Source organism: Charadrius vociferus, unplaced genomic scaffold (genome assembly GCF_000708025.1).
Source record: "Charadrius vociferus isolate BGI_N301 unplaced genomic scaffold, ASM70802v2 scaffold38, whole genome shotgun sequence".
Classification (NCBI taxonomy): domain Eukaryota; kingdom Metazoa; phylum Chordata; class Aves; order Charadriiformes; family Charadriidae; genus Charadrius; species Charadrius vociferus.
Genome location: NW_009650176.1, coordinates 1,992,617 through 2,007,616, shown reverse-complemented (window position 1 = coordinate 2,007,616; position 15,000 = coordinate 1,992,617). Strand labels below are relative to the sequence as shown.

General features: G+C 46.8%; 1 protein-coding gene across 1 annotated transcript in view; it reads left to right on the top strand.

The window, feature by feature from the left end:
- MGMT (O-6-methylguanine-DNA methyltransferase) overlaps window positions 1-15,000 on the top strand; it is a 191,640-nt gene that overhangs the window by 120,459 nt on the left and 56,181 nt on the right. The window contains exon 4 of the mRNA XM_009892745.1: window positions 14,849-14,995. Coding sequence (XP_009891047.1) covers window positions 14,849-14,995 — 147 coding nt within the window. The remainder of the gene's footprint in view (window positions 1-14,848; window positions 14,996-15,000) is intronic.

Genomic DNA, 15,000 nt, shown 5'->3' with positions numbered 1-15,000 from the left:
ATTGCTAAAAGCTTACCTTTGCGTCTTCCCATATACTTATTTAAACAAACTGGTTTTTAGCATTCAGCTGGTTAGGGCTGTCTGTTCAAGGATTTCTTTATTTGGTTTTATGTATATATTGTGCGCGATATTAATATAGCTGTTTGCCAAACTGGCTTTAAAAACAGCCCGATAGCAGCTCAAAATATGTTTTTTCTGCCTGGTTGTGGTTGCTGCCGTTGCTGCCCTGCCAGCGCCGGCCAGAATCACAGGAGCCACGTTTTGGGAGGGGAACAGGGACAGAGCCGACCTCGTCCCTGTCCCCAGCAGGCAGGGAGAGGGTCTGGGCAGCCGTGGGGTGCTGCGGGGCCAAGAGCTGAGTTGGAGCATCCTTTCACTTCGAGCTATGGGTTTTCAAAGCCAGTGACGGTATTTCTGATTAAGACAATTAAAGTTTTTATTCGGTTTGTTTATTGCAGTATTCGTAATGTGGAAAAGAGATTTGCGATAATAACGTACTTTTTTTTTTTTTTTTCTACTGTTAAGGGTTTTATTATTCTGTCCCTGCCAGAAAGCACATTTTAAGAGCTTGGATTCAAAATTAAATATGACCTCAGTGTTTTAAAATACAATTACAATAACTATCCATTTAGTAGGGTTTTTTCTTTTACTTTTGACATATGGTCAATATACTTATGCCAGTTATTAAAGACATTATTTTATGCTATGCTAACTATTTAACATATTGCAGCTGCCGTAGTAAATACAGAGCGATGACAAGGGATGGTGAGGAAGCACATTACATGAACAGCTTCTTAGGTTAAATTACTATAGTGTCTGTACATAGGTAAAGAAAAAAAATCCTCCATACTTGATAAGAGAAATTTATATTATTTATACGGAACAGAACAAACCAATTTACAAGAAAGGCACTTAAGTGGGAAGCTTATTTATTAATGAGTGCAGTACACAAGCTAATGGGGTTGTAATGCAGATGCACCTAAGGCTCGGAGGACGGCGGTCTCCAGGCGCCGCTCACTGCTTCAAAAGAGAGAGGAGAGAAAGCGTACTTGGAAAATACATATCTGCACAATTCGAAACAGAGTTATGTAAAGTAGTTTCGTCTGTCTCCTCGTGGACAGAAGGATGGTCTGTGAGCAGCTCCGTCTCTCCTGACGCGGGACGTCGGTGGGGTTTCAGAGGAGGAACGCGCCGGTGCCGGGGCTGGAATTCACAGCTCTCCCTGCACCCCGCTGTGTCCTCCGCGGTGGGATTCGGGTGCCATCGTAAGGTCCCATCAGGTCCGCACCCCGGGGCAGCACCTCTGCGCGGAGGAGTCCCAAAGCTCCTGGATCGCAGCGGCGAGGGTCCCTGGGGTTAGCAGGAGGGCGGGAGAAGCAAGGGGCACGCGGAGGCCAAGGTGGTCCGTGACGGGGAGAGGCTGTTAACGTTACAGCTCCTGCGTTCAGTCTTTAATGAGCTTCTTCTGAGGTGGCAGTTTATAGACTCTTATTTCAGTTAATTATAACAGCAGTTTTTTTGAAACAGTATTTTTATTGGTTTTATTGATGTGCCCTACTGTTTTTCCAATCCTGTGATTGGGTTCTGCTTGGTTACCTGGGAGAAGAAAAAGCGTTCCTCCCCGATTCGGCAGATGGGGGGAGGCGGGGAGTGGGGGGAGCTCCCAGGCAGGGGGTCCCGGACAGCCCCGTACTGCTCCTGAAGGCTCCCGGTGCCTTCCCAGGGCTTCCCATGGCCCACCTGCAAAGAGGTGACCTCCGAAGAGGTGATCTGTGGCACTGCAGTGCCTTGCAAACAGTGAACATGATGGGCTGACGATTGTTGGGTAAAATCTGGAGCCCCTCTGCTGGGAGGACAGGCTGGGAGAGTTGGGGGGGTTCAGCCTGGAGAAGAGAAGGAGAAAAAGGGGAGACCTTAGAGCCCCTTCCAGTCCCTCAGGGAGATCCAGGAGAGCTGGGGAGGGACTTTTTACAAGGGCATGGAGTGACAGGACAAGGGGGAATGGTTTTACACTGAAAGGGGAGATTTAGATGAGATATCAGGAAGAAATTCTTGCCTGTGAGGGCGGTGAGCCCCTGGGGCAGGTTGCCCCGAGAAGCTGTGGCTGCCCCATCCCTGGAGGTGTTCAAGGCCAGGTTGGACGGGGCTTGGAGCAACCTGGGCTGGTGGGAGGTGTCCCTGCCCAGGGCAGGGGGTGGCACTGGATGATCTTCAAGGTCCCTTCCAACCCAAACCATTCTGTGATTCTATGAAATACTCTGTATTTTTTGTTCTTCCTGCTATCGTAGCGTTGAACTTCTGGTTTTGAGTCCTAATTGGTAAGAAGTAAAGCCAGTTCTTCATTTTAGGAAATATCCTGCCAATGCATGTGGGAGACAATCTCAAAACTCTGTAGAAAATATTCGGAGAGTGTATATTTATTAAGTAAGCTGTTTTAATTGGCATGTATTAGTGGTTTTACTGAGCGTCCTGTTCTCAGCCTGTGTTGACAGAGAACTTTGGATGATGAATGCTTGCTAGGAAGCCAGATCTTGACAAGTTTCATGATGGTTCATCTGATGCCAGTGTTTCTGTGGATTCTTAGTGTTCCTACCTGGCTTAGAAAAATAAGTTAATACTATTTCTTTGAGCTGGTGTTAGAAGCTTCACAGTAACATAGGGAGGGTCAAACTGGCCTGAGGGGCTTTGTCTGGTGCCTTTCCTACCATCCTTTCTCTCATGCGGCTGCTTGGGTGTGGAGTGCATCAGGAGGGCCTCATTCACGGGATGAAAATATTTTCATCACTTTTTCAAGCAGCAGATGGGCAGCGCGTCTCCGGTTGTGACGGGAGTGTGCCCGTCAGGTCGTACGCCGATCTCTGCCCTGATGGGAGATCCCCCAGGTCAGGCATCAGATGAGCCTATGGTTGGTCCTAACAGGAGGTGCTCAGAGGGCACAGACTGCGTTCCACCCAGACCGGGAAGCTGCTTTGAAAAATGTCCTGATGAGTTGAATTCTTAAGAATTGTCTGATTTATCTGTATCTTAATTCATTTTAATAGGCTGGGCTATCTGCAGGTGCTCTTGATTATAATTCTTGGTGCTCACTTTCGTCTGGAATTCATGCACTAACGCACGTCAAGGTGGACATCCAAAGTGAGAGCCCAGTTCCAATAATTCAGCCTTAAGTTTTCCTCCTTCAATTTCCCCATGCGCCACTGGAGATCAGAGACCCGGGCCTTGCAGTATAAGGGTTCTAATGTGTATTTTAACTGCCTTAGGTGGTGGGGTTTTTTTAATCCATGCATAATTGGGATTATATCTATCTTAGATATGTAGAAAAAATGTAAATTTTACTTCAGATACCAGTTAGCAACTGGGTTATTACTGTGAGGCACGCTTCTGAGTAGGGGTGGTGAAGTTTGTGTCCGAAGTGATGCTCCGTGGCAGTTGCACTGAGCTGGGAAATAGTGGGGAGAGCACTGGTGAATGCCCTAAAAGAGAGGAGCGAAATGGAGAAGCGAAGGGAGTGTGGTGTGTGGTTGGAGGGTCCCCTGCAGCCAGCCCTAACACAGTTAATTGCCTGTGATAAAACCGACCTCGGAAGTCTGATGGGAGAATTCTTTTATATAAGAAAAAATGTTTTGTAACAATTTCTTGTAAGTGCTAAAATTAACTGACTTTCTTTTAACCTAATTATAGATAGAACTGATGATATCACCTGTGCTTAATGTTCCCTAACATCTTGGGTGAGAGTGTGCTGCTGCTTGTAACTTGGCTGAATTTTTGCTTTAAAGCATTTCATGTGAAGCGTCTGCTTAATTGTTGCGTGTTGAGGGTCACCTGGGCATGCATTTGATTTCCCCCATTCTCAATGTACAACAGGTTGGTCCTCTCCTACAAGAAGATACACAGAAATTGGGATTTTTGTTCTTGATTAGACAAATTTTCCAGTCGTTCTGTTTCCAAACCCACTGATTTGAAACAGAACTGCTTGTGTATTTCCAGTCCCTAAAGGGCCTACAAGAGACCTGGGGAAGGACTTTTTACAAGGACATAGAGTGATAGGATGAGGGGGAATGGCTTCAAACTGGAAGAGGGGAGATTTAGATGAGATATCAGGAAGAAGTTCTTTGCTGTGCAGGTGGTGATCCCCTGGGGCAGGTTGCCCCAAGAAGCTGTGGCTGCCCCATCCCTGGAGGTGTTCAAGGCCAGGTTGGACAGGGCTTGGAGCAACCTGGGCTGGGGGGAGGTGTCCCTGCCCGGGGCAGGGGGTGGCACTGGATGATCTTCAAGGTCCCTTCCAACCCAAACCATTCTATGATTCTATGAAGAGGCTACTCTGATACCAGGAATGTTTTTGTTCTCCAAATACGGCCCAGCTATAAGGCCTTTGAAGAGCTTCATACATAGAGCGGGAATGGGTGTCTCTGGGGAAGGAGGTCTCTGGGCTCTTTCTGGGGCTGAGCACCAAGGCGGTACAACCTCACAGTGCTGATGAGCATCAGAACTAACTAGAGTTTTCTTCACCTGCCTGAATGACTTCTGCTAGGCTAAATGAGGGAGAAACGTGCAGGATGAGATCTGGAGAGAACAAGAATTAGTCTGGAAAATATGTGGTTGGGACATGTGAAGAAAGCAGTACTTGAATTGATGACCAGCTCAGAGGTGGACCATGAAATCTACTGTAGAACAGTGAGGTTGGACAACGAGTAGTACTGAGACGGTCGGAACACAGTGAGTTAAGGAGGGTGAGCAGGAGGATGGGTGGTGGCCGGGGTAGAAAAGGGCAGAATGTTGAATCTGGTCAATGTACGGAGAAGAAGGGAGGTTGGCATGGAGTGGAAGGTGAAGAGGGGCTTGGGGCACTGAGATGCACAGCAGAAGATTGAGGTGGATGAGGAACCATAACTTCTTAGTGGTTGTCCTTGCACCTTACCGTTGTTTTAACAGAGATCTTTTTCCGTAATGAGATACACTTCTCTGAAAAAAAACGAACAAACAAACAATAAATACGTTTAGGAAAAATAAGCCAAGACCACACACACGTTGTTTTCCTGGAATGTGTTTCTTGTGTTCCTAGGAAAGTCCGCCACTCTCTGATTGCTGTGTTTCCTCCGTGGTCGCACAGTACCGCATCCCAGGGCAAGATCTTGTTTGAAATCTGTGTCTCTCTATATAGGATTCCAATCAAAACTTTAATGGTACAGGGCAGTGAGTAGCATTTAATGACCTTCAGTGCTATCACTTGAGTCTTTTGGGCATTGACATTGATTTTCCTTATCTTGGCATGTGAAGACAGGAGTCTCACTCCCTTCTTTAAAGTGTTTGCCGGTATGCACTAGTAGCACGGAATAAGCAGGCGGCGGCTTTGCGGGCGTCCCCGGCTGGCGATGGGCTGCGTGCTGCTTCCTGAGGCAACCGCCGTTTGGTACCTCAATTTGGCATCATTAGAAGTCGGAAAAAAGACTAGGCCATTCGGATACCTATGTATTTCGCTCAAGAGGTGCACCTATTTAGTTGGAATTTGTATTTGGTACCCAAATTGTTGCGCAGATGCTTCTTTTTCAGGGTAAAAGAGAGGTACCGTTTTCACGCAGAATTTCTGACCGATCAGATCCATAAGAATTTACATCCTCGATAACAGATAAAAGCAGAAAGGAGAAAATATTGCAAAGGTTGTATGACAAGGAGAAAGTCTTACCCAGTTCTGAGTCCTTGTGCTCTTCCATGAACGCAGCAATTTATTCTTAATAGGTCTTAAAAGGAACTGCGGTGGGGTCGTTCAACATGAACTGGGGTGTTCTTTCTGTTTACTGCGGCTCTCATCGCTTTTTTAATCTCTTACTACTATCATACAGACACTGCATTTACAAGAAGCTAAATTAAGCTATGTAAGGCCGCGCTTCTCCATGAATTTTAAACCTAAAAAGCTGCTTTGTTCATTGATTCAGTTGTGGGGAAAAAATGCAACACAGACATACGGCTATTTGAACTCTTTATTTGCCACATTTACAATATTAATAACACTGTTTCTAGAAGTTGTCACATCAAGTAAAAGATCTTCATTCCAGGCTGTCTTTTGGGGCCAAATTGAGACTGGATGCATGCATTTAATAAATTGTAGTCTCAAGTAGTCATTTTTGTAAATAATTAGCTTCGGTGAAAGAATAAGTTAGCATATTGTATGCATCTAATGTTGCAAATGTACATACAGCAAACTTTCCTATTAATCAACAGTCAAGCACTGTAAGTTGGGTCTCATACATAATGAATTGTTCTTAAACCTCATGGGTTTCATTGATAGAAAAATAAGAGAAAACACAAGTGTAGTAAGCTTTTGAATAAAATTTAACGAGATTGCACTGCATCCTGTAATCGTTTTGGAATCATTAGAGACCAGATAACTCATCTGCAGTTTTGGGGTGGCTTTAGCCTTCATCTATCAAAGAAAGACTATTTAAATGACATTTAGGTGTTGATAAAATACATTTCTATTTAATTTCACGATGAAGGCTTCAGTAGAAATGCCAGCTAACTCTACGTTTATTCTGTAAAGAATAATGCTGCATGACTGAGTCTCGTTTTAATGTTAATTTTTGTGTTCTAATCATTACTGATTCTTCCATTTGAAAAGTAACGCGCCAGCTATTTCTGTAAGAAAAAAGAAAAGATGTGGTAAGACAAGCGCAGACATATATAGGTATAAGGAAGAGACAGTCAGCCTTCGCTTTTCAGACAGTGCAGCTTTTTATACGGGCCTGACTTCTGCTGACTTCACATGCGTGAGCATTGTGTGGAGAGCTGCCTTCAATCTTTTCCTGAGAAAATAAGAAAACGCCGTTTAAACAAAAACAAACAAAAAAAAACCCCAAACAGTACATAACCTTTTAGATTATATTTGCTCTTCCTGCCCATTTCATGGCAAGAGTTACCATCCAGATCCTAGAGAATGAGCAGAGAATTCTTCCGCAAATGTAAAGATTTATTGTGGTTTAGGAGCTCTTCACAATTAGCTGTACTAAGCCATGGGGATGCTTGATCTGCCTGAGGTGCCCCGGCCGGCCAAGGCCTTGGGAATGGTTTAATCGTGGATGCTCCCTGCCAGGAGACATCCCAAACTGATGGTAGCTTTGGTCAGCGCAGGAGCCTGTCCGAGAGGCAGTATCCCGAGTATGAGGCACCAGGAGGAATGGCACGCACTCCCGTGCAAGGGCTTGTCCAGTCCTTGGGCTGCGGCACCGCATCTTGTGGGGCAGACGACCCAAGGACCTTTGCTTCTCACTGGTCTCAAGCCACTTAGAGACTCTCTGCTCCTCTCTGATGCTCCGAGGATGGTTTTGTTCCTCAGGTCACTCACGGAGGGATTATGTCTACATCCTAAACCCGAAGGTGATGACAGAATTCTGCTGTCATTGCGCAATATTCCCCAAAATGTTTTCCTCTCCACCCATGGGCAGATTCTTTCTATAAGATCCTTTTCCATAAACCTGATGTCGAAAACCCCCTTTTTTTTTTCTTTTTTTTTTTTTTTAACCCTGGCGTGAGGGTAAGAGCCATTGAGAAGTCCACCCCCATTCCCCATCTCGTTTGACGTTAAGTAGGTCTGCAGTCTCCAAGAGAGCCATGTCTAAATTGCTGTCAGATCGCATCACGCGCTCCGGCCGCCGAGCGGGGCTGCCGGGTCACGTCAGAGCCCATTCGTTATCGTTGGGAGTCTGCTGCAGCAACGGGCCTCTGGTCTTTCTCCCTTAACAAGAGGATTAGCGTGACAGCCACATGGAGCTCTTTACGGACAGTCACCAAACACTTGCCGAGGTTGGGCTTCAATTACCCGCTGGGACGGCCGCCGAGGCTGGTGCCACCTTGGGGCCAGGAGCGCCGGTCTCTCTCATGGGCTCCCTGTTTGGGGAAGGTTCCTATAATCTGTCCCCCCCACACCTTCTTTTTTGGTTTGTTTTGGGGGAATTTTGAGGGAAAGAAAAAAGGGATTTTTTAATACAAGATACTTGCATGGGTTTTTTCCTGCTCTTTTATTTCCATCCCCCTGCCCTCCATCAGTGCATTCCTACCGGAGCCTTTTTCATCCCTATTGAACGTAGGGTAATTTGGATAATTTTTGGACCTGTTTAAGGCACAGACTTGTAAGAAATTGAATGGCCAAAGAAGTGTCAACATACAAAGGAGAAAAAACACAGATGTGTCCCGCTGACAGTAATTCCTCCTCCTTCCCCCAGACCGGAGGTACACCTCAAACTGGAGACGCTGAGCGTTGTGCTGCCCTGTCAATGTGCTTCCCGATTTCCAGGGACAAGCTGCAATGTTTTCTATTACAGGTTTAATTAACATTTAGTGTCTGTGTCTGCCAGGCAGTTTTCTCTCTTTTTCCTGGTTGTAAATGGTGAAGCCACAGGCACTGGGGACCCACAAGAGCAGCGCAGGGAAGTCGGGGTTCCCTTTTGGAGATATGTCATTGCCTTCTGCTCTTTCCTATGTGCCGTCTCTGCCCATCACACCTTCTGCAGGTGCTGGGTTTCCTGCTCGGTTGTCCTCCTCTGCACCCTTCCCTTCTTTCTTTGTCTGGCCACAGAGATGCTGGGAGGGCTGGAGCCCCTCTGCTGGGAGGACAGGCTGGGAGAGGTGGGGGGGTTCAGCCTGGAGAAGAGAAGGCGAAAAGGGGAGAGCTCAGAGCCCCTTCCAGTGCCTAAAGGGGCTCCAGGAGAGCTGGGGAGGGACTCTGGATCAGGGAGGGGAGCCATGGGACAAGGGGTAATGGTTTGACACTGACAGAGGGGAGATTGAGATGAGATCTGAGGGAGAAATTCTTCCCTGTGCGGGCGGTGATCCCCTGGGGCAGGTTGCCCCGAGAAGCTGTGGCTGCCCCATCCCTGGAGGTGGTCAAGGCCAGGTTGGACGGGGCTTGGAGCAACCTGGGCTGGGGGGAGGTGTCCCTGCCCAGGGCAGGGGGTGGCACTGGGTGGTCTTTAAGGTCCCTTCCAACCTAAACCATTCTGTGATTCTGTGATTCTGTGAATTTTGATGTTGACTTTGATGAAGGCAGGCTAAGAAGAGTGTTTGGTGAGATTTTGCGCCATCTGCATCATGAAAAGTACTGCTGATGATTGCTTTTACAGCATTCTGGTCATAACAGGATCCAAAAGCCTCTTAATTAGGACCAATTTATTTATATTTTAATATACAATAGGTTGTTGATGAACAAAAGTGCTTACAGTTTTTGTTCAGGGAACAGAGTGGAAAAAATTATGGATGCCCTTAAAAAACATTGAGTGTCCAAATATCTTTGTTTTCTACACACCTGAAGATAATAAGATATTGCAAACCCAGTAGAGGGTGAGGGAGTTATCCGGGGATAAAACATTGAGGGGTGTGTGGCACAGGCAGTGGAAGCGTGCAATAGCTGTTATGTTCAACCGATCGATTATATTCGTTATATACAAATATTTTATAAGTATATAAATAAATACATCAATATGTTGCGGGAGCCAATACAACATTCTCATAATATTTACCCTAAGGAAGCTGCCAGCTCTTAGCTTAACCTAAAGAAGTTGCCAGCAAAGCTGTTGTGATATATTCTCTTTATTTTATATTGTGCAACTCAAGGTCCATCTTGTAAAGTTTTCCGTTCAGGTTTATTAAGGATTTACTGAGGCAAAAAGTAGCAGAGAAATAAAATAAATAATTAAAATCATACCAATTTAGACCATGGCTACCCACTGAGGCTTCTCACAGCATTTCTCTGGTTTTCATAACGCTTAAGCTATTTAGCATGATACCGAAGCCAATCTGCTGCTTACATGTTTATTTTGGAAGCGCGTTAGAAACTTCCCGTTCTTGGCAAGTGGTTTGGAAGGAGCCGGTTAAACTGAAACAGGTGGTGTTTCTGCTTTTCTCCCCCTCTGCTAAAACCATCTTTTCCTTCATTTCATCCTGTGCAAACATAAGAAGTCACAGAAGAGACGCGGTTGGGGTGGAAGCTGCATAGAAGCACGACCCGGTGGCTTCCTCAGTCTGTTCAGTCTTAAAAAAGAGCTGTAATGGAAATAAATGTGTAGGGTTGCAGTTGAGAATGGTATGGAAGAGCTGTGTGAGCTGGAGCAGTAGGTCTGCACCGGGGCTGCGGTGGATTCCTGTGCCGAGACTGACCTTACGTCTCTCTTGGGCTTCACCACCACTGCCGAGAGCTGAACGCACAGGCTGGAGATGTGCAGCCATCATTCCCTGGCTGAAAAAACACCTCCTTTTGAGAGACATCCAACTGAAAAAAAAAAAAAAATTACACAAAAAGATATATATTTTCAGATATCTGCTTTTATAGCTTAAAACAAGCATGGTGTTTTCTGTTTGAAGAATGTGTAGTTTTAATTAAGCATCTCATGGTAAAGCCGCATAGATGAGTCCGTCTCTTGCAGCTGAATATCCACTTAACATCACTGCAGAGTTAAGACAGACTTCAAATTTACTGTAGCCATGTTAGAGGCTGGCACGTTGATGCAAACAAAAAAGTTTCAGTTAAAAAAGAAAATAACAACCTGTTAGGTTGGTTACTCTACAGTAACGATTACTTGTTGACCAAATGAAAATCCCAAAATCTCCACTTTGAATTTCTTGAGACGCCAGGCAGCACCCAGCACACTTCACCGGTGAAAACACAGGCGACAGCAGTCTCCAATGAAAGGATAAGTGATGTAAATAAGACTATTGTATTTTAAATAAATGCTTCTCATTATTCCAGCCACATTGCAAGAAAGGTGTCGGTGCTTTTTAAGGAAAGATAGTGAAATTCTCCAAGGCAAAAGGAGAGCGGTCAGATTTCTTACAGCTTCTGTTTAATTTCTTGCATTTTTAGATGAATATGCTTATTTTATTTTCCTGTATAATAGTAAAAATTACATCTGGTTGAGTCACAGGTTTAAGACCTAAGCTTTCCGTAGGTAAAGTGCAGAACACACGGACACTTGGCCATCGCCTTGTGTGCTGCTGGCTCTGCGCCGCTGGTGGCTCTGCAGCCTGGAGCAAGTCCCGTCCTCTGGAGATCACCAAGGGCAGGACATTAAAAAAAGAGGGTCCTCTTTTCCTTGTTGTTCGTTGCCAAAGATTAGGCACAAGTGGTTAATTTGACTCTTAGATATTTCTCTCTAATGGTACAAAACTTACTTTTTTCCCGTCCGTCTTGACATTGGAGGTGCTCAAAGATGAATGCATGGAGTAGGGTGTTCAGCAAACCCTCCAAGAAGCCTAACGTTGAGCAGAGGAATTTCACACGAGGGGGGATATTTCCCATGATGGAACTCATCTGCTCTCCTTTTCTTCTTCTGAATGTTTTGAGACCACTTTTGCCTTGCTTTTTAAAACATACGAATGGTTTAGTTGGACCAAAGCATGGCTTTGAAGCCTAAGAAAATCCTTTAAAAGGCAGCTGGTGGTTGAAGTTGAATTTTTAATAACGAGGTAGTTTGTAGAAGGAGTGCTGCTGTGCAACTTCGGCCAGAGAAAGGGGAGGAGGGCAGGGAGGGGAGGCCAGTGGAAGACACCCATGCATAAGTTATGTTCGTTCTTTTTCTTTATTAATGCTGTCAAATGCCCAGGAATGGTTGTTAGCATTTCTAGCCAAGCAAAATTAATATGAAGTATTTGGTGTTTTTTTAACTTTCTGCCAATTTGAAGCTCTCAGCATGTATGTTGGGAAATCAACTTTGTATCCGAGAGGAAAAGAAGTCAATCAATTCGTACAGAGTAAGGCAGTTTCGTCTTTGCAAAGCTTTTGCTTTCTTGACCAAGGTGGAGGTGGCCATGGAGGTGGCAGGAGTTGTGAAAGTGTCTGGTGTTGATGTGGTGGGAGAATGGTCTCACCTAAACCATCTAGAGACGTTCAGCAGTGACAAGGCGCTGTTCTTAAAAGCAGTGATTTAAAAAAAAAAAATAATTAAAAAATAAGACTTAAATCCAAACAGTCCTGCTAGGGAATCACAGAATCCCTGGCTGGTGAGGCTTGGAAGGGCGCTCTGGAGGTCATCTTATCGAACCCCCTGCCAGAGTAGGGGCACCTCCAGCAGTTGCACAGGACGGTGTCCAGGCGGGTTTGGAGTGTCTCCAGAGTGGGAGACTCCCCCACCTTTTCCAACAGGAAGACCTGGTGGAAGCGAGGCATGCACACGTGACGGCAGGGGGAACGTGTCTGCATTGGCATGGCTGAGCCTTGTGACGGTGTGCAGCAGGTTCCTGCAGCCCTCCCAGGGTGGGTTGGTTGGTTGCAGCTGCTGCAGTCCGTGTCTTCTTGAAGAGTCTGATGGACCTTTACTATGTTCCTTATGTTAGATATGGAGCTAAGGGCCTGACGGTTACCTTGAGCCTTCAGGCAAACCCTGAGCAACCCACGCGCCGGCCTCGGTAGCACCGCGCCACGCTGGCGTGCTGCTTCCCACCTGGTTTGGGGGAGAACGACGGTGGTTTGGTGCCTTTCTGGAGCAGGAGGGAATCACGGTGCCCATCTGGCCGCGTCAGGCTGGGGATCTGCTTGCAGAGCAGCGAGGAGACGAAGTCGTTCGGTTTTACGGTGATATTACAGTCCAAATCATTTCCAGACTCCCGAGAATGTGAAACAAGATGATGTGAAAAACATAAGTTGACTGTAGTTTTGAGTGCTTTCTATGCTCTTCTGGATAAATGGAGCAGAAAAGTCTACCAACTTCTCTTTGAGATTTCAGAGGCATTATTATATTCTGTAGTTATTATATTGTCGTAGCTCGAACAATGCACAGTAAAACTGAGCCATATTCTGCTGAGCGTTGTACATGTGCAGAATGACGGATTATCCGTGGTGGCAAGAGCGTGGTTTGAGGTCCGTGTCGTAGGTATTCATGCAAAAAAGGTTATGCGCAAATCCTCATACCTTTTTTTTTTAGCAAGATTATTAAATAGAAAAATATCGTGAAGTAGACATCAGTTTTATAAAGAAAATTGATGCTACTTTGCGCACACACACCAAAAAAGAAGAAAAATCAAAAGCATTGATTTAGTAAGTAAAGGGGAAGAGAGAAATAAAATCATACTTAATTTCCAGCCAACTGGATCCAAAGCCAATTCTTCGTTTTTGTTTTGCCTCTGCTCCAAGCCATCGACTCGTATTCTTGTGCAACCAGAGTATTTTAATTGTCCTCCTCTGCGTCCCTCTTCTTCTCTGCCACTTCCTAATCAGTAATTACGTGGCCTTCAGTGGTTAACAATTAATCAGAAAATGCAGGGGGCAGGGGCAGACGGCAGGGCTGTTTGACCATGCACCAGGCGAGAAAGGGCTCCGCTTCCCGGAGCGACCCCGCGCCAGCTCCCGCCTGCGCATCATTTATCCCGTCCAGAGGCAGAGCCGGACCGGTCTCTCGCTACACCAACCTCCCACCGCGGTGGGCTCTGCCGGCCACAGTGCATCGAGCCCGTGAAGGCGTTCCCCCTTTGTGCCAAAGTGCCTCGTGGCAAAAGCAGAACCCGGTGTCTTTTATGCCATTACTGGTACATCACACCTCTCGTTTTCTTCGGCTTTCTGCTAGGAGGCAACCAACCACATATTTTTGCTGGCTTGCCGCAGGCTCGAGGATTCCGGGGGATTTGCGCTGGTTTGCTCTTTCCCCGTACCCGGGTGGCAGAATTGCTCTGGTTTTCTCTTTCTTCCCTTGTCTCAGCTTCTCCTGTATTTTGGTATGTCTACAGTCTTCTCTCCTGTCTCCTGCTTTCTGGCGCATCCAACCTCTCACCAGAAGACTATGCTGTTGAGTTTTAGCAGCCCACCATCGAGAAACTTCTTGTTCTGGGGTCTGGCTGTATTTCCAGCTGGGAGGAAAAACAAAACAAAACACAAAAAAAAGCTGCAGTAGTTAGAGGACCTGAGGATGCCTCATCAGCGGTGCTTGAGACTCTGGATGTGAGAAGATTGCTGGCAGGGCTTGCTGGTTTGGCAGTCACCCTTGATGATGTCTCCATACCAGTCTTCCCATCGTTCCCATTCCTAATGGGCTCTGTGTGTTCATCGGTACCCTGAAACCGGTCTCTGCAGTTCTGAGGGACACCCGCCACGTGGCGGTGTGGCAGAGCACCAGGAGAGCACCACCACCCCTTCTCCAGCACAGCTTTGCCTCCCTGGAAGCCTCCGGGTTGGGGAACGCGGCTGGGTATTCGCAGCGAGCACATTTTCATTGCCCTCACACGCACGTTGCTCTTCCGGAGGGAAAGAAGTGAAAAGCAGTGAGGGGAGAAGTACGTTTTCGTTTGCAGGTGCTCTCTGTTCTCTCGCTGTGCTCGTCGGTGTCCTGCCAGCCCGACCTGACATTGAAAATCAAATGAAGCCACAATTGCCTCCTTCCAGTTCAGTAAGTGGAGGAAAGCAGAAAGCTGCCACCATCGCTGGAAGGAAATGGGGCAGAGGAAGGCGCGGGGTCGGCAGAAAAGCCGTTTCCTTTCCTCCTTCCCCCAGGGGAGGTCCCCGGGGAGACGGGACTGTGCCCCTGGGGACATGGAGGAGGAGCCACCCGCGCTGGTGGCACAGGGTGCGTCGTCTGCCGTGGACTTGGGTGGTTTTCTTTGCGCCATTTCCCACTAACGCTCGGCATTTTCCTCTCAACACTGTCTATGATTGTCTTTACAGGTGTACGCGACCTGGTGGTGTCGTTGCACTTCTAGAGGCGACGAGGATGCGGTTTTTCGTTAATCAATCTTTCCACCTTTTTCACAGGAGCAATAGGATGGAGTCTGACTCCAGATTGAATGCTTTTGAGATGGTGTATTTTTCTGCTAATGTAGGGAGTCTGAATATTCGTTTTGGGATTTCTTACCGTGATTTTACAATTTTCTCTTGCAGCAGAGAGTCCTCGGCCGCCTGCGCGGTGTGCGAAGGCGCGGAGGAGCTGACGGAGCCGCTCAGGCAGTGCACGGCCTGGCTGCACGCCTACTTCTGCGAGCCGGCGAGGACGGCGAGCCTTCCCATGCCGGCCTTCCACCACGCGCTGCGCC